Source organism: Hydra vulgaris, chromosome 06 (assembly GCF_038396675.1).
Source record: "Hydra vulgaris chromosome 06, alternate assembly HydraT2T_AEP".
Taxonomy (NCBI): Eukaryota; Metazoa; Cnidaria; class Hydrozoa; order Anthoathecata; family Hydridae; genus Hydra; species Hydra vulgaris.
In genome coordinates, this window is record NC_088925.1 from 34,877,194 (window position 1) to 34,900,917 (window position 23,724).

The window sequence follows — 23,724 nt, forward strand, 5'->3', positions numbered from 1 at the left end:
TCCAAACAGATTCCATAATAGAAAAAATACGTTCCACAAATACATTACTAATTGGAATGGACATTGTCTTGGAGACTATTTTTCTTATTTCGTTTAGATTATCGACTGCATTAAAAATAGCAACCCAGATTTTTTCGGTACTTGAGCGGTTAGAAAATTTACATTTTATATTGAATGGTTATTAGGAGGGTTGATATTATTATTTCAGAAAAGAACTATTGAAAAAAGTCTCTGCTCAACTGATAGCCCAAAATTATTGCCCACATTTATTAATCTTAAGAATAAGCCAAATTGTATTCCAACGGAAAATAGTTTTGAAATTTAAAAAAACCCGGAGAATTTTATTGAAAACCCAGAGCCCGGAGAAACGTCGCCAGACCCGGATTCTTTTGGTCAAAATGCCTATGTTGGCAACCCTAGTCATGCACGTCTAACTTTTTTTTTGGCAGAAAACACTAGGGATACAATTAATTGAATGTTTGTGACATTTGATATGTACTTCTATCGAGTGTTTTTTTTTAATGTTATGCTATTGTTAGTAGTTTAGACTATTTTTGTTTTCTGCTATTTTTGTTAATTTTTTTTTTGGTAAAAAAATCTCAATATAGTTTGTAATAACAATTCAAAGTCTTGTTGTTTTTTGTTTTTAAAAAGTATTTATTATTTATTTAACTTTTATTTCGCTGATTAAACAATATTACAATTTTTCATATAAAATAAATAACATCGTAAAAATAAAAAACCTTTATAAAAAACGTTTTTAATCTTTTTAATTTATAATATTTATGTATACTGTTATGATCAGTCAGGGACTCAAAGAAGGTAAGGATTATGCGTTTATCACCACAACCTTTTCATAGAGCCCCTTTAGTCACTATTGAAATAAAAATAAAAAAACACTTTAATTTTTAAAGAAAAATAAAAAATTTAATAAAATTAAAACACATAAGAAGAAAAAAAATAAAAAATAAATAAAAAGAAAAAATACAAAAAAGTCTGAAAACAAATACTGTTAATAATATATATGTCAGGAATTAAGGAGATGCATTTTAGTTTGTTGTTTAAACGATGAAATGCTTTTTAGGTCTTTAATATTTTTATTTTGGAAACAATTCCATATGAATGGACTTTGGTTTGTAATTAGAAAACTTGACTGCTGTGATTTAATTTTTCCTAGTTGATAGTCGTTCCTGGTATTTGAACGCAGATTATATTTTTCAGAAAATGATATAAGAAAGTTATCTGAAAAAACAATTGGTAGAAGATTGTTTTTATATTTATACATAAAAATTAATATCTGTAATGTGTTAAGTTTCTCAATATCTAGAACCATCATGCTTTTCATCACTGGGGCCGGGTTTACTAACCTATTTAAATAATTAATTGCTTTGCATGCATGGTTTTGCAGACTTTACAATTTTAGCAATTTGGTTTTATAGGTGCTGGCCCATACAATATTTGCGTACAAAAGTTGACTATGTACAAGACTAAAGTAAAGCATATTACGAGATTTACTATCGAGAAAAGGTCTTGACTTATACAAAACACCAATTACAGAGGACACCTTTGTTTCAAGAAGACCAATATGGTTTCTCCATGACAAATTTTCATCAAAAAGTACTCCCAAAAATTTTGTGCATTTGTCACGTTTAATTTGATTTTTAATAATAAACAGTTTAGGCAGCTTTAATGGAAGATTAATTGATTGTTTTTTTTTTATGAAATAGAGTAAAGGTAGTTTTTTTACAATTTAGGGATAATTTATTTGCTACGAACCAGAGGTTGAAATTTTCGAGTTCAATATTCATTGTTTCAAACAAAGTCTTTGCATCAGGATGATTAAAAAATAAATTTGTATCGTCAGCATACATAATAGTAGATATCTTTTGGGAAGCTTTATGCATATCGTTAATATTTAAGAAACAGTTTAAAAACTTAACTCAAATAATTAACTAGTAATTAACTAATCTAGGAAGATCTATATCATGAACTAAAATGTTATACCGATAAGCTATTCTGCGTTGAGTTTTTAAAAAAACTATTTTCATAGCCACAAGTTATTAAAAAAATCTACAAGAATGTTGAGAAACTTTATAAGAAACTCAAGAACAAAGAATCAGATGATAGCAGATTTGTTTATAATTTTAAGTTTATATTTAATGATATTGTTTATTAATTTTTAAAAAAGTTTGTAAAATTCTAAAAAATATCCGCGCCTACTGTTTTTTGAATGAAAATATTCGGACATATGTCATATCCGGATTAGTCAGAAATTAGTCCGGATGAACCGAAAATTATACAGAGACTTTTTTTAATATATAAAAACCGGATATTTTTCTTTAAAATATAGAAATTTAAACAAAAGTTTGATGTCTTGGGAAAAAATCAGCTCAATATGTTAAATGCTTTCTTATTTATAAGCCTATTTCCACATTTTGTATTAGAGCGAAGCATAGTGTATTGTTGCGATTTATCCTTAATTACCAGTATGATCTTTCAAGCACACTTACTAAGTAATAATAAGCAATATGCAATATGGGCTTGAAATATCTTGTCTAAGTATTACTTAGACTAGATATTTTAAGTCCTTATTGCATAATGCATACAGAGTTAAGATTAAACCTTGAATTTTTTTAAAGTTAAAATTTTAGTAAATAAGCAGGAGAGTTTGGAATAAAATTAAAAAAAAAGTTGATTTAGATTAATAAAAAATTAAACATCGTTTCATGTCGTGGTCGGAACTATTAATGTGGTAATGCAGCCAGGACTGCTTTTAGAAACAAAGGTATTCAGTGAAACTACGAGAGTTGATAAGGTGCTTACAAAATTTACACTTGAATAAATTGCGATCAAAAATTGCAATTAATTTTATTTCCAGTCTGATTGTTGGTAATTTTAATCTCTATAAACTCTAAACAATTCTACCCAGTGCGAATTCTGGAATATTTTAAAAAAACAACCTCTTTACACACCACATAAGAAATGAGGCGTGAACTAGATTAATGCTTCTCAGTGAAAAGATCGTTACGTCTTTTGAAGCACCTAACCAAAAAAAAAATGGCTTTATATACCCAGTTTCCATCAGTGTATTTAGTATTTACTAAAATTGATGCTTTTTAATTTAATCCAACACGAACAGAAATTTTTTTTTAACAAAAATCATAATACCAAAATTTGAGGACATATCTCAAAGTTTATTCAGAAAAAGTTGTTATCGCCTCCCCCTCCACACAAAAACACAGACACTTGTAGCATAGATAATTGAATCGATCTGTCTTTTTTATTTCTACATGTCTATTTATAATAATTTTCTTAGTTTACTATTTTTAAATTTATTAAAAGTAGACGTTTAAAAATATAAATGAAAAATTTGTTACACTTCTGTTTAATGTTTTCTTTAGATTTTTCAGAAGCCTAATTAAGTTTTTAAAGGAGAAAAATTGTGGAATTTTATTTCCAAATTTTGAAATATTATATTTTAAATTTCATATTTCTTATCTATGCTTTTTTTTCTTAGAAATGTACTTTATTTAAAACACTCGGTTTTTTAGATCTAAAGATAATTAATCAAAAACTTAAACTTCAACTTTACGACGTTTCTTTGCAGAACAAATAAAAACTTTATTTTTAATGTTGTCTTGGCTACAGTGTACACCGAACATATTGCGTTTTCTATTATATTTCTCTTCAAATTTGAACTATTATAATTTAATAAATCTTGATGCTACTTAAGATTTTAATCTATAAATAAATAACATGGGATTGGTCTGTTCCGGCGATGCTTCAATAAAATCAGGTATGTAATCTGCCTAATAGTAACAGCATTGATACGCCTTTTCTTTTTCATTAAATAGCTGAACAGGTTGTTTAGTTACAGATTTTTTAAAGCGTTTTTTATTTAAAGGATATTGTTTTACAAGCTTATAGTATTATGCAGAAATCGTTGTATACAAACACAGTTAAACTCTATTAAATATTTATAATTTTTAAATCAAACATTTCAAGCCAAGTGTTTGATTTCAGCTTAGCTGCATTTCTAAATGATTGAACAACAAAGTTTATAGCCAGTTTATAATGGCATAAATACATATGAGTATTTCAAAAGAAAAAAAAAATATTGTTCCACGTAAATTAAATGTATCAAAGTTTAGTAAGATATGGTATATTTATTTTTATTTGATTTTTTATTACAAAAAAAAAAGTCTTGCTGCAAAAGTATGTGGAAATATCATTAACATATGAGAAAAGGAAAAAAGCAATATAATTGCAAATATAATAAGAAGTAAAAAATATGCAAGAAATGCTGTAAATATTTTATTTTATTTATTAACAAAATTTTATACAACTTATTTATTTTAATTTTATATACTTAATATTTATACAACTTATATTATTAACTTATACAATTAAATTTTGTTGCTTTAAATGGAGAGTGCCTGTAAAGTATTTTTGCTTTGTAGAAAATTGCCAATAATAATTTTGACTATTATTCATAGAAAATATCAGCTATTATCTAAATACATAAATTAACAAAGTAACATGATTTTTTCCAAATTATCAAATATTTATTTTTGTTACAATATAAATATAAAGTAAAATCATTCATATAGTGTATTATTGGCTTTTAAAATATCTTTAAATGTCGTATAACGAAATAAGGTTATCTACAATGTTCTAGATATAAACTGATATCTGCCACTATCAAATTAGAGAAGTTTTTGGGTTGACCTAGTAGTTATTATTTATATGCAATATATATATATATATATATATATATATATATATATATATATATATATATATATATATATATATATATATATATATATCAAGGTGACCAGCGACCTGAAAAAACCAGGGAAATTCTGAACTATATTGAAAAGTCAGAGAGTTTATTAAATTTTGCAAAAGTCATGGAAAAGTCTGAGAATTTTAATAGACCCAGTAGCATAAAATATATATTTTCTTGCTTAACGAGACTAAAGATAAATAAATTTTTTTACTTCATATTTTATTGTATTTTTTTGTTTAAAAATGTTTATTAATTTAAAGTAAACAGTTTTTAAGAAAAATTCAAATATTTGGGTAAAGTTTTATTTTTTGCCTTTTTATTGTTAAATTTACATCAGTAAATCAGGGAAAATGAAATCAAAAATTGTCTGGCCACCCTGATATATATATATATATATATATATATATATATATATATATATATATATATATATATATATATATATATATATATATATATATATATATATGTATATATATATATATATATGTATATATATATATATACATATATATATATATATATATATATATATATATATATATATATATATATATATATATATATATATATATATATAAAATCTCTTATCAATTTATTTTATTTTACATCTTTAATTAATAAAAACTCATCACAAAATTTTTGTCTTTATTAACATTGCCTAAAGTAAAACAAAATGATAAGTGGTTTTCTACTTATTAATGCTCTCTTCTTTTAAGAACATTAGGCACTCTATTTTGTAGAATACATTTAAAGTTCATATATATATATATATTCATATATATATATATATATATTCATATATATATATATATTCATATATATATATATATATATATATATATATATATATATATATATATATATATATATATAGCCTTTGTAATTAGGGTCGGCATTCGGCAATCTAAATGCCGACCTCAAAGTGTTTAAGTTCGACAAAAGTTCTCCAATATCATTTCTATGTTTTATGGTAACCCTATTGTGTCAAATTTTTTTTTTGCCGAACTGATGCCGACCTCAAACAGTTTGAGGACGGCAATTGCTGACCTCATTTTTCCTAATTCCAAGGGTTGATATATATATACACATACATACACAGGTGTATAGTATTAAAACTTTGAATGATAGGTTTTACAATATTTTGTTGCATAACTTTTTAGCTCGCAAAATGACGCAAAAGTTACACCCTGTTGTATTATCAGGACCAAGTGGCTGTGGTAAATCTACACTTATAAAAAAGTTAACTTTGGAGTTTCCAACCAAATTTGGGTTTAGTGTTTCACGTAAGTTTTATATTTTAAGACCACATTGTTTTCTCAAAGATTTTATTAAACATTGTGTCTAAGTTGTACTTTTTGTAACACAAAAGTATTTTCTACTTTTTGTATTACAAATTTTTTTCAAGTTAATTATTATAGATTATATTTAAATTAATTATTACGGATAATTCCACATTAAATCACCCAGTCCATTGAACTGTGTGTCTTTTTTTTTGTGTTATATTTTGACACATTATTCCTAATTATAAAGAAATATTGCATGTAAAATTTCAGCTAAAAAGCTGAAATTTTACATGCAATATTTGCTGAGCGGTCGACAATATCCTGCAATTTTAATATTGACCTGGTTTCCCAAAATGACCCGGTTTTCATAACATTCTGAAAAAACATTTTTCTTAAAATAAAAATGGCAAGTATATGAAAATAAAAATATATATTGTTTTTTTGATGCTGAATTCAATAAATGTACTTAAAATGCTGAAATATTTAAAGAGCATGCTTAAAAGTTAATAAAACAACTAGTTTCTATAAACCAACTTTGGGGCCCAATATCTCAAAACACCCCTGTCAAAAATTTTTTGCTGCTAATATTTTCAGCTGCTTATAATCTTACTAAGCACAAAAAATCTAAATGGATAAAAGCTGAAACATATAGAACTTTAATTTCAAAGATATATCGCTTTTTCAAGAAATTCCCAATAAATATTTGTAAATAAGATAAAAGTAAATTAATCGTAATTTAAAAAGTTACTTAAATATACAAGATTTTTAAAGGTATCGAAGTTATAAGTTATTTTGACTGTGTTTATAATAGTTCACAATATTGTTGCCATTTTACTTGTACTTCTTCTGTTTCAGCATTTTCAAGCACATAGTTTCTACTGGAACTAGTGCAAGCTTGTAAAACAGATTTTTCAATATATTGATGTTGGGAATAAAACGGTAGTCATCTCTTTCTATTGTTTTCAAATCCCTTTATGTAAATGAAGTTAACAACCTTGATTTTCTCAAAACAAAATTCATACATAGCTTCTGATGTGAGAATTTGGTTTCTGTATGGTCGTTTTAAACTTTTTTGCGCTGTTTACCTTTTTACAACACCACCAATCTGTATGGTGACTTTCCGTGGGACGTGGCAAAAAAGTTCCATTTAACTTTAAGGGCAAATTCGCTCTCTAGTTGGCCTATATTGTAAAAGCTTTTACAATTTTTGTACTGTTCTGCGCAACCATCAGTGAATAAATGTAATTTGGACAGATTGGAAAATTTTGTTCTTAATATTGGTATGATTAGCAAGATACTAATAGTTTAACAAACGTTGGAACATCTGCTGTTAAACTCATTAGTGTTGTATGATTAGTAGTTTGCCATTACTTGTAGTGTATCTCAAAATCATCTTTGTATTTTCCTAAAATCTCACACAAAAATTTGGTGAGGGTTTCTTTACCAGGACAATTATCACACTGTGCAAGCATGCATTCTTTGTTTTCTACTAAGCAAACAGTTTTCGAAAGTAAATCCTTATACTTTAGTCCAATAATTAAGGCCTCTATTAGCAATATGTCATTTTGGTGATAAGAACAAACAAAAACAGAATGTGTACCACTTGTACCTGGCAAAATGCACCACTTTGGTCTAAGTGAGGCAAATTTTGAGTAACTTATTTGTATTTCTGGATTGTTTCCTTTGTATAATACATATAGTTCCTTAAATTACACAGAAGCAGTTTCTTTTGTCTACGGATGTTCTTTTGAATGCTAACATAATCTTTTTTTCCAGGCATAGTTCTACATAAATCACTTGAGTCAGAAAACAATTTAACAGAATCTTCTATTTCTTTGTGAAAGACTTTACCTTTATACATTGGAGAGAGCTAATAATCCTTTTTTATTAAAAATTTGTCTAGCCATCTTTGCTTGGTATTCTGTAACTGCAAAGTTATTTGTACTTCTAATATCAACCAACTTGCGGTGCCAGTATTAGAAGTTGAACAATAGTCCTTTTGTCAGAACATAAAATTTTTTTTTTTTTATCAAGCTCATAATTTCATCAAAGTTTTCAGCTTTCTTTTTCATGTTATTTGTTTCATAACACAGTTTTGAGGGAATATTGACTTGACTTTCCATTTTTGTAGTAATGTTTCTTACTTTCCTTCTGAGAGTATATGATTTGATGACTTTGAATGATATTTTAGAGGAGATATATTAAAATTTTTGAGTTCTTCATTGATCTCCTGTCTTCTTGATGTAAATGAAATATTAGAAAACCCTCATCTTGTTCATCCTGACTTTGCTTCTCCTCTTTAAGATTTTCTTTTCTGGCAATCTTTTGCTTACAAGGTTTGCAAAGTTTCTTCTTAGGAGCAAGATTCAAAATACTTCTCATCATGACTTGTGACTCATTTTACGTAATGACTCTAAAAAATTTTAAAAGTAATTAAATTATATAAAGCTTATCTGCAGATTTGTTTAAGTTATTGTTTATGTTTTGGAAAATACAAATTAAAAAAAGTATATATATTAAAATATTTAAATCCTACTTACTTGTGATTTTCTTTGTATGTTTATTGAATGGATGGCAACATGCTTTCTGCCATATAGGATACATTTTTAAATATTTTGTAGTATGTCTTTCACATAATGATAGTTCAATGTTACAGTGTAATGATATATTTATTTTTTCAATAACATCTTGTTGGCCTTTGCATGCATCTGATGCCATTAAGCCAATAGAACACATCTTAAGATAAATTACTAAGTATGAATGAATTTTCTAAAAAAGAGAGAATTTATTTCTACTATATTTTCAGTAAAAAAAAAGTTTTTAATATAGAAATAATTCAAACCTTTTCAAAATCCTTCGATTGTATAATTTTTTACACTGATATATATTGTTAATTTTCTTTATAGATGTATTCATATATAAATATATATATATATATATATATATATATATATATATATATATATATATATATATATATATATATATATATATATATATATATATATAAGTATATATACAATCTGTATATACAATATACAGATTGTATATATACTTATATATATATATATATATAAGTATTGTATGTATATTGTATGTATATACAATATACATACAATACAAAAACATTTTTACCAATAAATGTTGTTCTATAACTAAACTTTTTATAAACTAGTTTTTATAAACTTTTATCAACTATAGTTGTCAAAATTTTAAAAACAAATGCACTTCAAAAAAACAAAATATATTTTTATTTTCATATTTTTTCCATTTTCATATCTTATTATTTTAAGAGAAATGTTTTTTCAGTATGTTATAAAAACCAGGTCATTTTGGGAAACCAGGTCAATATAACTCCAATAAAATTCCAGTAACTTTTCAGCTGCTCAACATTTTTAGCTGAAATTTTATGTGTTAACTTTTCTTTTAACATGCAACAGCCAAAGAAATTTTTAAAAAATTGAGGACCCATGATTCAAAATTTACTTAATTTTGGGTGATTTGATGCGGAATTACCTTTATGTATTATGATAATAAGTACTTGATAAATGAAGACATTCTTTTTCTTAGATACAACAAGAGCTCCTCGTCCTAATGAAATTGATGGGAAAGGTATTAAAGCATTTTTATAAATTTTTATAAAAAAGCTTTAGAAATTATAAATTTGCTTTGTTTTTGTTTTGTTTGTAACATTGAAATGTTTATATAAAACATATATTTGTATTTATTTAAATATACATACATACATACATATATACATACATACATACATACATACATACATACATACACATACATACATACATACATACATACATACATACATACATACATACATACATACATACATACATACATACATACATACATACATACATACATACATACATACATACATACATACATACATATATATATATATATATATATATATATATATATATATATATATATATATATATATATATATATATACACACAGTGGCGTAGGAAGGTTTTTAAATGTTTGAAATAATTAACTTTTAAACAAAAAGAATATTTCAATTTTTTTTACTTTCATATATTTTTGACGAAAAGGTTCTTCACAATATCATAGCCCCCTACCCTAAACGTGAGGGCAATAAGTTAAATTATTTAATTTTTCATAAATATAAACTAGTTATGCATTCATTGACAGATTTCAAATTTTATGTTTAAATAATTGAGTGTTCAGTTTTTATGAGCATGTAAAGTTTGTGGCCCCCTCAAATTGAGGGGGGGGGGGTTATTCTTTACATGGTAATAAAAACTGAATAATTTAAACATAAAATTTGAAATCTGTTGATGAACACATAACTAGTTTATATTTATGAAAATATAAATTATTCAACTATAAATTATTGCCCTCATGTTTAGGGGGGGGGGGGAGGGCTAAGACTTTAGGGTATCTTGTTCCCATTCTGCTATCACAGTTATTGTTTTTGTGAAAAATCTTTTCGTCATACATATGAACGTAAAAAAATTTTTAAAAATTCTTTTTGTTTAAAGTTGGTTATTTCAAACATTTAAAATCCTTCCTACGCCACTGTATGTTTATATTTATATATATATATATATATATATATATATATATATATATATGTATATATGTATGTATATATATATATATATATATTTGCTTATTAAGATAACTGTATAGATTATCAGCATTTAGTTAGCAAAAATGCTGACTTAAATCCATGCATTTTTTTTGGAGGAAAAAAACAAAAGCAAAGAATAGTAAAAAAAACAAATGCTGCTGCTGCCCAAACCCAAACCCTTAGTTGATGTAGCAGCCCTCCCTTGTCTGTTTTTCATAGATGGTCAATGTATGTAACGGGTTATGCGGAAGTTATCAGACAAAATAAAAACGTCAATAACTTATTTATAAATTTAAAAAAAAACTACTATTATATTTTTTTTAAATAAAGCATTTATCTTTTAATAAAAATATATTATTTTTTATATGAAAAAACACCACCATCTGCAATTGATCTCAATTTTGCTCTGACGCCTTTCATATGCGACTGTAAAAAGTTTAAATCAATTTCTTGTAGTTTTAGTTTAATGCGATCAATCAAAACTTGCTCTGTTGAAGCTTGCCAATCTCCCTTGTTACCCTTCTGTGCCAAATGTCCCCAAAAATTTTCAATTGGTCGTGCTTGAGGCACATTTGGGGGATTGGATTCTTTATCAACGTAATATACATATTGGTCCATCCAATTTAGAGAATCTTTAGAATAACGAGAACTTGCTAAATCTGGCCAAAATAAATAGTTAAAGTCTCCATGATACTTGTGAATAAATGGAAGAAGTCGTTTTTCTAAATTAATAATTTTTTTGGAAATTTCTCTTTTCCTATAAAATGAACACTTTCTGGACATGTCTTTTTGTTGTTTGTTTAGTATCCAGAATTTCCAGGCATGTTGTCCCCTGCAAAACAAAAGTATTTTTCGTCATCGATGACTAGAAGCGATTTTGTGTTATAGAGTTGGTTAACTAGTTTCCTGCTTCTTTTCTTTGCCTTTATTTGTTGTTCTATAATATATTTTGGAGTCTTTTCACATTTTCTATATTTAATATTTATTTTTTTTAACTGACGACCAATTGCTGATTGATTTACACCGAATTTAATACCTATTTTTTTCTGACTGACCCCTTTTCGATTGTTGACAAGTCTTGTTAATTTGGCTTTCTTTTCTTTAGTCCAGGATGTCGGACGACCAGGGTGCTTTCTAGCAGAAAACGATTGAACAGTTTCAAGTCTTTTTAGGTTATATATATTGTACTTCGAGCAAATCCTTCCTTTTCAAAATGATTTACGATTATTTTTTTTATATATTAGGTTTATTTACAAAAAACATTTTTAGTCACTTTCGTAAAGATTCTCGTTCAGCTGCATTTAACCTCATTTTAAATAATTGTGTTTCAAATAATAAAGTTTATATTTTATAAAACGTTTATGCCTAGGCATAAAACCACAAAAACTAATTATTATGCTCAAATAATGAAATTAGGATTTGTCCGATAATTTCCGCATCCCCCGTTATTAAAGCCCCGGCAACTCCCTATTTCAGTATGACATCTGATTGCTTAGTTAAGTGTTCAATACTATTTGTGTATGTGTGTGTATGTATGTAAAAATATATATATGTGTGTATATATATGTATACATATACAGTCGCGATCAAAAGTTTGGAACATTTTTAAAAATGCAGATATTTTAAATATTTGTTTAAAAATACTTTTTTACATTGAAAATTTTGAGTATTAGTATTATATACATGCAAAATGTTATGTTATAAACCACTAAATTTGTTTTAGTCATAGGTTGTTGTTATTTTAGCAAAAAATCAAATAATAATTATGGAAAAAACTAATACATTAACAACAAAAAATCATGTTCAGATTGTTATTCTATGTGAACAAGGATTGACCTTGACTTCTATTGCTGCACGTTTTAATGTAACACATAGCTGCATTATAAAAACATTAAACCAATATCAAGAAACTGGTCATTTTATAAGCATAGCTAGAACTGGATTACCAAAGGTGACTACTCAAAGAGCAGATAACTGCATTCATCGTTATGCAAAAGCACATCTGTTTGCCAGTGCTTCTGTAATTTCGTCTTAGATATTCCCAAATGGTGTTGCACCAAGTGTTGTGAAAATTAGAAGACATTTGTGCAAACAGTTTAACTTAAATAGTCATGTTTCGACAAAAAAACCTTGCCTTTCTCAAAAAAATATTAGAGACCGTATTGCCTGCTGTCAAAACACAAGAACTGGTCAGTGGAAGATTGGGAGGATGTAATATTTAGCAACAAATCACTAATTAAACAATTTAGTGGTCATTCCACAAGCGTTAGACGCCCACCTTGACCCCCAGTATTTGCTTTCTGCTGTAAAACATTGCCCTAAAATCATGATATGGGGTGCCATTACAGCAAATCAAAGTGGTGGTTTATGGTTTATGCCTTTTAACACCACAATTAACAGCCATATTTATCTTCAAATACTTAAAAAAAGACTTAAAATTTTCATGAATATCACAAATACCCACAATTTTCAGCATGATGGAGCACCCTTTCATAGGGCCAAGCTTTTAAATAGTTGTTTACGTGAGAATGGGGTTGAGATCATTTTTGTCAATTGCAATGGTTAATAATACATTTTGATAAGATAAATTAATAATTTAATAAAAATTGTTGCTTTTTATAAAATGTTCCAAACTTTTGATCGTAACTATATATATATACATATATATATATATATATATATATATATATATATATATATATATATATATATATATATATATATATATATATATATATATATATATATATATATACATACATACATACATATATATATATATATATATATATATATATATATATATATATATATATATATACATACATATATATATATATATATATATATATATATATATATATATATACATACATATATATATATATATATATATATATATATATATATATATATATATATATATATATATATACATACATATATATATATATATATATATATATATATATATATATATATATATATATATATACACTACCGTCCATAAGTTTGGACACACCTTACAAAAATAAACAAATTGCATTTTAACTCATAAATAAAATTAATTAAGAGTGTCTACATTGGTCTCATCATAAAGTACTGTGAGAACATAGTTAAGAGATATATTTTTAAAAGAAATATATTCTTACATTATTAAATTTGTTATTATTTACAAAATGAAATAAACAAAAACATTTTTAAGCGATTATTACTTGTATCGTAAAAAAAAAAAAATTTGTAAATAAAATTAATTTTTATATTGTCTATTCTCATTATTAGTTAAACTTTTAATCTGAGTGTGTTATAAAATTTTTTTTTCTGTTTTAAAAAGTTAATAAATCTATTGTTTTTGAAAATTAATGATTTGATTGATTTTGAACTATCAATTTTTGGTAAGAAAATTTTTTTAACTATATTTCTTATTTTTTCAAATTAATTACTTTAATTTAGTATTCTTATAAGATACATTATTTAAAATGGCAAAAAGAGGGCAGATAAATTTAGACAAGCATATAGAAATTTGGATAAAACATATAGAAACCCTTCATAATTTAGGCTTTTCTAATTGAGAAATTTGTCGGCGCCTCAGCATTTCAGAGAGTTGTGCCCGTAAAATGATTTAAAAAAAGTAGAAACAGGCTCTTTCTGCGATCATAAAAGAGTGAGGAGACCTCGATTTTAGCGAGGTCTCCCTACTCTTAGCGCCGGATTCAGTTGCTGATTTTAATGAACATCATACCACAAAAATAAGTACAATGGCAGTAAAAGTCGACTTCTTGAAATAGGGCTTAGAGGTCGTGTGGTTGATTAAAAACCACGTCTTACAACCGTCCACGAACAAAAAAGATTAGTCAAGGCCAAAGAACACAAGAATTGGACAGTAGAAGAGTGAAATAATTACTTTGGTCAGATGAATCAAAGTTTGAGATTTTTGGGAATAAACGCCGGTCTTTTGTTCTTCGTTGGGTAGCAGAAAAAATGCTGGAGCAATGTACTATGCAGACAGTTAAGCATGGAGGTGAGAATATAATGGTTTGGGGTTGTTTCAGTGTTAGCCGAGTGGGATCAATTGCAAAAATTGGCGGGAAAATGACAAAAGAAGTCTATTTAAAGATTTTGAAAGAACATGTTTTAGTCTGTGGAACCGAATTAATTGGTGAACGATTCGTGTTCCAACAAGATAACCATCCTAAACACACTGCTAAAGTGGTTAAGCAATATTTAAATGAAAAATAAGACGAAGGATTGTTGAAGGTCATGACTTGGCCACCTCAGAGTCCTGATTGTAACCGAATTGAGTTATTGTGGGATCATTTAGATCGAGAAGTCCGAAAAACTCCACCAATTTGTTTTATTAAAGATTTGTTTTATTAAAGTCACAAATCAAAATTATTCTGACACATTTTCCTCTTAATATCTGTAGTTGCGATAGGTGCGTCCAAACTTATGGACAGGAGTGTGTATATATATATATATATATATATATATATATATATATATATATATATATATATATATATATTTTAAATAATTTAAATATATGTTAAATTTTGCAGACTATTACTTTACATCCTTGGAAGCTATAAACCAAAAGATTGAGGCTGGTGAGTTTATAGAAAGTGCAACATTTAGTGGAAATAAATATGGAACAAGGTAATATTTTAAAACAATATATATATATATATATCTATATATATATATATATATATATATATATATATATATATATATATATATATATTATATATATATATATATATATATATATATATTAATCCTCGGAATTAGAGTTGGCAATGCTGACCTAACTGCCGACCTGAAAGTGTTTGAGGTTGGCAAAAAATTGCTGACCTTGTTTCTATGCTTTATGGTCAGACCTTTGTATTAAATAATTTTGGCCGACCTCAAAAAGATTGAGGTTGGCAAATTATTACCAACTTCATTTTTCCTAATTCCGAGGGTTGATATATATATATATATATATATATATATATATATATATATATATATATATATATATATATATATATATATATATATATATATATATATATATATTAAGGTGGTTCTAAAAACAACTTTTTCTGAAAATGACTGCTGGCACCCCCTGAATATGTTGTATATAATGCTAGATTTAAGAAATTTTTGAATAAAAAATATTTTAAGGGGTTGCTACCGACCCTCCAACATTATATAGGTCCCTAATATTATTAAAAAAAAAGTTTTTCAAAATTATGTCATGTTGGGTCTCAAATGAAGGGAAATTATATAAAAATTTTAAAAATATTAATCATTTTATAATTAAATTTTTATTTTAGATTTTAGTTAACAAAAAGTTACGTTTTTTAACTAAAAATGAAAAATAGGGAATTTAACAAGATTTTTTGATTATAATTTTTTTTATCTGTTTTTTTATAAAATGAATATTATTTTTGAAATTTGTATATGATTTTGCTTCGTTTGAGACCCAACATGACGTAATTTTGAAAAACTTTTTTTATAATAATATTAGGGACCTATATAATGTTCTAGGGTCGGTAGCAACCCCTTAAATATATTTTTTATTCAAAAGTTTCTTAAATCTAGCATTTTTTTAATTATATACAACATATTCAGGTGGTGCCAGCAGTCATTTTCAAAGAAATTTGTTTTTAGAACTACCTTAATATATATATATATATATATATATATATATATATATATATATATATATATATATATATATATATATATATAATTTAAGTTTTTAAATTAAAAAAAATAAAAGCTTTAAATATTTTCTTAAATAAACACTTAAAATTATGATATATTTAAATGTCAACACCATAAGATAAGATCATAAAAGTTTCAAATTGGAAGATAACTTAAATGATTGATTTCTCTAAACAAGGATTTTTGAGTTAACGTTTTATACCCTAAATACATGCATACATATATATATATATATATATATATATATATATATATATATATATATATATATATATATATATATATATATATATATATATATATATATATATATATATTTATTTATATATATTTTAATTTATTTTAAAGTAAAAAGGCTGTGCATGATGTGTTAGAAACTGGAAAAATATGCATACTGGATATTGACTCACAGGTAAAGTTAATAAATCTAAAAAAAAATTTAAAATCGTTCTGTGTAATTTTTTTTAATTTAAAATTGAATTTTAGCTATTTTTTATCTTTTTCTGTGTCTTTTTCTATACATAAATATTATTCAATAAATAAAATATAATTTTCTTTTTGCATTAATTTTTTAGGGGGTTAAAAGTATTAAAAAGACAGACCTTCACTGTGTGCTTATATTTATCAAGCCGCCTAGTCTTGAGGAGTTGGTAAGATTTTATAGATAGTTTTAGAATAATGTCATTTTGGGCATAAACCAGCTCTATTCTTACTGTTTAATTCAGCCTTGACTAAGATTATATTAATTCACTGTTTTCAGTATGAGTTTTTCAATGATTTCTGAAAAATTTAAACTTTCTATCCTGCGTTAACATTTTAAAGTATTTTGTTCACAGAATGCTGTTTATTGAAAGAGAATATTATTGCGTGTTGAAAGAAAGTATATTAATTAATATAAATACTTGTTAAATGAACATTAAGGAGAAATTGAATGATAATTGATTAAGGAGGAATTGAATGATAATTCCGTGCAGTGACATTGTCACTGTCCAAGTGACCTTGTCACTCGCCAAGGTCACTGCACGGAAAAACAGTTAATTTATGTTAGGAAAAAAAAAGAGGAGGGGGATCACTGCAAGAGAAAGAGAAAAAAATAAATAAATAAAACGGAGTCACTACAGCCAAAGGGGCCACTACAGCCTCTTTGGCTGTAGTGGCCCTTTCAGGAACTTTAGGCAGTTGAAAATAGGTAGAAAGAAAATAAGAATATTTATAAAAGTGTTTTTTGTACATATCTAGGAAAGAAGGTTAAGAGACCGTGGTACTGAAACAGAAGAAGCAATCCAGAAAAGACTTGAATCTGCTAAAGCAGAGTTAGATTATGGTACATTTTGATTATATATACGCTATGGAATTATATATACAGTGTGGCAAAGTCTTTCGTCAGTGTGCGAATCGTCTACAAAAAGCAAATGATGCTCATTTATTTTAACAATTTATTACTAATAGATTTCTCAACAATATTTTGATACACTATAAACAAGATTTTTTTAGTAAACAGCAGATATACCCAACTTTTATTTAGATTTTACTCTCGTCAATATGACCACCTTATACGCGGAGTATTACCAAAGACTTTGGCACGCAAGTGTATATTTTCCGGTTTTTTCGTCAGTTGATATATCAATTTAAAAAATACTTTTGCATGAATTTTTTTTTTTTAATTTTGTAATCCAGCTGCAGAAGCTGGATCCTACCACTTTACCATAGTTAACGACGATTTAGAGCGAGCTTATAAAGAACTAAAGGAAATTATATCAAAGGTATCTTGAAGTTTATGCATTTTTTCAGGTTCTATAACTTCACATATTTACTTTGAATGATAAATTTAAACTTAACGTTTTTTTGTTTTGTTTTTCATTTAGGAAATTTCACAATTATGATTACTTAGCACAACCAAGATTTTCTAAACGTATTTTTAATTTAATAAATTGGTGGACATATTTTTATAGTTAATGTGTTATATTTATAAATTACTAAAAACCTATGATTCTATGTTCTGTTACACAAAGCTGCTCACTAGTTTTAACTTTTAAATTTATATTTTTATGTTTATATATTTTAAAATATATTATATTTAGTGTTAATTTTATTCATGTAACGATATGTATTTTAAATGTTAAAAGTTTACTCATACCGTTACTTTTTTTTATTTAGTTATATATATATATAGCACATAAACAGTAAAATGGATTTAGAGGTCTGCAAATTGATAAAGGCATTTGAGCTTTGCGAGCCTAACAGTTTGCAAATAAATAAATAACTTCTCAGAAATTAATTTTCATTACCATTTCGGCTTCAATAGATAACATTCATGAGTCATTTAAACGATTTTTGTGTCTTTCTTGATTTTAATATTTTATTATTTTCAACGCCTTTTTCTGCTTGAACAACTGTCACTGATATTGTACAAAATAACTTGAAAACTATAATATACTTTAAAAATTGCACATCCAGTTTCATTTTTTAGAATATATTTTTAAATATATTTTAAAAATGACTTAAAAGTCATGAAATAACCATAATAAAGTAAAGAATCTTTTTTTTTTTTTTTGCTGCTTTAAATCTTTTTTTCATATTTCCAATAATGTTATCCTAAAGGACGCTGACAGAAAAATTAAAATTTTTCGTTCGGCGTCTTTTTTAACTCCTAAGAGGATTTTTTCGTTTTTTCTTCTGAGTTTATTTGTAAAGATGTGTTTTAATTATGTGTTTATCTGTAAAGATACGCCCAACAATCTGCATTCATTTAAAATCAATCAAAAGTGGTAGCGCATTTGCCTCGGCAACAACGGATCCGTGGTTCAAACCCCACCTTTGGGCAAGTTTTGCGACCTCGGTTGGGAAGGAGGCGTGAACTTCCTATTAAATGCTCATCCGCGTTGGTCTGTGATAAGACCGTAAGAACTTCTTGTTGCACCTAAAATTTACAAAAAATTAACAATAAATAGTATCCGAGTTATCTTTTATTGTATTCAATTCAATAAGAAGACTTGAGAAATCGGCTACTTCTACATTAATTGTTTATTGCGTGCTTCTAAAAAGTCATTTTTAAAATATATTTAAAAATATATTCTAAAAAATTAAACTAGATGTGCAATTTTCAAAGTATATTATAGTATTCAAGTTATTTTGCACAATATCAGTGACAGTTGTTCGAATTTTGCCGGTCCCTACGCATAAGTTTTAAATAGGCTTTGAATAAAGTTGATCCAAGTTTGCAAAATTACATATTGTGCGTGTATAGTTGAAAGATTACTGCATCTGTAGAGTAGTCCAAAACCATCTGTACACTTTTGTCAAAGATCATCTGTAATTTTTTTTACTTCAACAACACCTTTAGGAAGATGTAACTACATCTGTTAATTTTTCTCTAAGTCCAACAACATCGGGAAGAATTTTCTCCAGATATAACTACATCTAAAAAAATCATATATAAAACTACATCTGGTCAAAATAATGCAATCATTTTTAATAGTTTGATAATTTCTGAAGTTATATTTTACATAATTGAAAAGATGTAACTACATCTGCAAAATCTCCAGATGTAGTTGCACAGATGTTATAAAGCGTGTACACGAAATAAATGTGAAAGAGTAAATAGGTCATTTTTTTTCAGAGGTTGTATTACAATATTTCTAATTGTGTTGGTATTTTGTTGGCAACATGTAACAATTTCGAAAAATGTTTTAGTTTTCTCATTTAACTCAAAATAACTTTTAAAAATAACAAAAGAAGAAGACGTTAGAAAAAATATTTTGCACAAATATTATGGAAAATCTAAATAGAAGCTACAATTTAATTGCAAAAAAGTTGCAAGTACATCCCTACACCGTTAGTCATGTTATTAAACGTTTTCCCAAATAAATTCGTTTCAATGCAAATCTAGTAATGGAGGAAAGAAGGTTTTTCAAGATACAAAACTGGTTAGAAAACTGATTAATAGTTTTATGAATAATCCAAGCCTCTCACGTTGGGAACGCGCAAGAAAAAAAGAATTTTCTTATAGTTTTAATGTAAAATTTTAAAATAAACATTTTTTAAAGCTTTCAAATCACATAAAGTTTCTAACCTTTCTGAAATTAAAAAAAAAAAGTACAAGAACCCGCTGAAAAAAAGTTTTTAGACTAAAGTTATATTTCTAAAAATTTCTGAATTATTGAAGATGATAAAATCTTTACAAATTATTGTATTAAAATTAATACTTAGTTCTAAATAAAAGTTGAAGAATACCTCTTTTTAGTTGTTTTTCTGCTTTAACACTTATTTCGTGTACACGCTTTACTAAGATAACTGAAAAGTTGTAACTACATCTGTAGTAATCATACTTTTTACGCAGATGTTATAAGACATCAATGAAATTTCAGATGTTGTTGGACTGATGTTATTATACCTCAGTGTATTTACAGATGTTGTAAGACAGATGTGCAAGACTGGTAGTTCAACAGCAATAAACAGTTATTATAGTCAAAAGTACATTTCCTGTGTAGGGAGTGGGTGCCGTGGACCTACTGACACGCCGAGTCTATTTTTTACATCAAATTCAAAAGTCACAGTTAGAATTAGAACTAAAATCAACATAACATCGGTAAAATTACCTTTCTTTTGAAACTGATCGCTTTGTTTTAATAATTTTCCGCTTTGTACAACCGCTAATACGTTCTCAAACAAACTCTAAATCATCTACATATTCGTAGTTAACTTGCATTATAACAGTTCTAAACAATTGATAACTAATTTGCAACAATTTAAAAATTATAACAATGCAAAATGCAGCTAGTAACCGTAATTGTCTTTTTTTGTTTAATTTTCAGTTTCCAAAGTTACATAAAGCATTTTGTTTTGATAAGTTGATTGGTTGTTGGATTTGTCTGAATTTGCACGAAATGTTAAACTGGAATTGTCTGCTTTTATATATTAGCAACTTATCAATATTAATAACTAGTAATTACAGTAAGGTAGAGCCCACTTTTGCTCGAAGACCATTCATAAACCAATGACAATAATTGTCTACTATACACAGTACGCATAATCTCGTTTTTAGTTAACATTGGATTTGTCTGGTTTTGCATGGGAGCTCTTCATATTATCTGTCAGATTAACACATTGATTTATTCCGTTCACCAGAATATCAACAATCATACCGAATTATACAGACAACTTTATTATCTTGTCACCAGGAAAAATAACATTATTTAAAAGTTTTATATAAACACTTGCAATTTTAATGACATTTATCGATATAAGGTATCGTAGAACTTAAATAATAATTTTTAAAAATATCATATTATTTATTTTATCAACCATCGGAATTAGGGTTGGCATTCGGCAATAACGACCTAACTGCCGACCTGACAGTGTCTGAGGTCAGATTTTTTTTTGCCGACTTCAGAATTTTATAACCTAATTTTGTTTGCTATTTCAGATATCCTAAAAAACGGCAAAACAAACTTTTTATTTTAATTCGAAATAAAATTAAAAAGAGAATCATAAGCGTTTTTTTTTAAGTTTTTTTTAATTAACTAACTAAAATAAATAAAAAAAGGCAAAACGTTTTATTAAAATTCTAAATAAATTACTTAAAATAAAAACGTAATATACAACATTTTATTAAAATTCTAAATAAATTACTTAAAATAAAAATGTAATATACAACGTTTTATTAAAATTCTAAATAATTTACTTAAAGTAAAAATGTAATATACAACGTTTTATGTAAATTCTAAATAAAATAGTTATAATTAAAACAGTAATACAAAGTTTTATAAATAAAATTCTAAATAAAAAATATTAAAGTTTAAAACGAAAAAACGAACGTTTTAATTAACTTTTGAATAAAATACAATACAATCTTTCTAATTCGAATTTTACTGGGGAAAATAAAAGTTCGAGTCAGAGAGATTTTCAAATTATAGAAAGTTGACTTTTTTTAAAATATTATTTTCAAAGTAACGAATAGAAATCAAACAATCAAAGAAATAGTAATTCTTAGGCTTAAAAGCAATATATATTACGTGTTTTAAACTTTTAAATTTAAAAAAAAAGTAATTGTAGATTGTCTTTTATGCGCTAGTAAAGTCATGTTAAAGACACGATTTATATCTTTAAGAACCTTTGTCAAATTATCTCCAAATTAGCTTGCTTTTTCTTAAATTAGTCTAACCATCTTTCCCAAGCTTGAAAATTTTTGAAGCATAACTCTATCGCAAATATAAAGTTTTTTATTTTAGCAGCAAGCCACTAATTGGTACATTATCAGCTCTCATTTGTTTGAACCATTTAAGTACAGCTTTGTTTACTAGGTAATACGAATCAACTTTCATCCGTTTAGTCAAATTTCCATGACAATAAGCGTTTAAGATTTAATTTTTTTTTCTTTTTCCAGGTTGCAAGAGTGTTTGGTAGAATATCAAAAATATTCTAAACCTATTTATTTGTTTTACCTTTCTTCAATTCCATTAGAGTTTTTTATTTCCGCTTTAATTTGTTTTCTTTACGTCTCTTTGATGCCATGATTTTTTTAAATAGTAGAAGATAATTTACACTAATAGTTTTTCAAAAACTCGCAACTTTCGAAATTTGAAAAAAGATTTTGACGGTTTAATGAGCTCTTTACTAGGGGTGCACCGATGCCTACTTTTAGCCGATGCCGATGCATCGGCCCTGAAATCAAATAAGTAATAAATATTGGATATATGATGGAATTATATACTGGAATGGAAATGCTAGATTCCTTTTCAGTGACAATGAAAACAACATTTTTTAGGTCTTATTATTTAGAGCAAATTTTAATGAAAAGCTTGTTTTCCAAATATTAACTTACGTCATTCTGTTTGAATTAAAACGATTTCGTTTTTTTTTATTAAGAAAGTTTTTATAAAGTCGTTGCTTCTAATAACTTTCAAATTTTAAGCAAATATTTGTACGAAATTAAATTATATAACATTTCCTATATTGAATGTTTATTTATTAAACGCTTTTAATTTAATAATAAACTTGTTTTTAATTTGACTTTAATGTAAATATAATGAAACATTTTAATAGTAAAGAATAATTGCAAGAGTTTCGAATCGATCAATTTTCTCTTTCAATTCTTATTCATTCAAAGTTTATATAAACTTTTATTTTATAAAAAAAGAGTAAAAAAACAAAAGAAATTACGAAGAAGTTTTAAATTAATAATCTACTTTATCATTCTTTCGAAGAAAAATTACACAAAAAATTACACAAAAAATTACACAACAAAATTTTCTTTTTCTTTTATTCTACGCTTCTAGCGCGTAATGAATTAAAGACTTTTCATTCTTTTATA

General features: G+C 26.0%; 1 protein-coding gene across 6 annotated transcripts; it reads left to right on the forward strand.

Moving 5' to 3' along the window:
* Positions 1 to 3,634: 3,634 nt before the first annotated feature.
* LOC100200166 (guanylate kinase) lies at positions 3,635 to 18,548 on the forward strand. Of its 6 annotated transcripts, XM_065799944.1 has the most exons (9): positions 4,016 to 4,150; positions 5,956 to 6,078; positions 9,649 to 9,690; positions 15,257 to 15,353; positions 16,761 to 16,824; positions 16,988 to 17,062; positions 17,652 to 17,736; positions 18,090 to 18,175; positions 18,278 to 18,548. In XM_065799944.1, the coding sequence occupies exons 1-9, from the start codon at positions 4,090 to 4,092 to the stop codon at positions 18,293 to 18,295; spliced, it is 651 nt and encodes a 216-aa protein (XP_065656016.1). In that variant the 5' UTR covers positions 4,016 to 4,089; the 3' UTR covers positions 18,296 to 18,548. The 6 variants fall into 6 exon arrangements, with proteins under 6 accessions (XP_065656017.1, XP_065656020.1, XP_065656018.1 ...); XM_065799945.1 differs by lacking the exons at positions 4,016 to 4,150; positions 18,090 to 18,175; positions 18,278 to 18,548 and adding exons at positions 3,635 to 3,796; positions 17,938 to 18,083; XM_065799948.1 differs by lacking the exons at positions 4,016 to 4,150; positions 18,090 to 18,175; positions 18,278 to 18,548 and adding exons at positions 3,812 to 3,862; positions 17,938 to 18,083.
* Positions 18,549 to 23,724: the final 5,176 nt, after the last annotated feature.

Excerpts from the sequence above, each read along its gene's own strand:
- LOC100200166 (XM_065799943.1), top strand. The coding sequence starts at position 4,090 with ATGAGTATTTCAAAAGAAAAAAAAAATATTGTTCCACGTAAATTAAAT. Across the intron at positions 15,354-16,760 it reads GGAAATAAATATGGAACAAG|TAAAAAGGCTGTGCATGATG; the intron begins GTAATATTTTAA and ends TTTATTTTAAAG. Across the intron at positions 17,063-17,651 it reads CGCCTAGTCTTGAGGAGTTG|GAAAGAAGGTTAAGAGACCG; the intron begins GTAAGATTTTAT and ends GTACATATCTAG.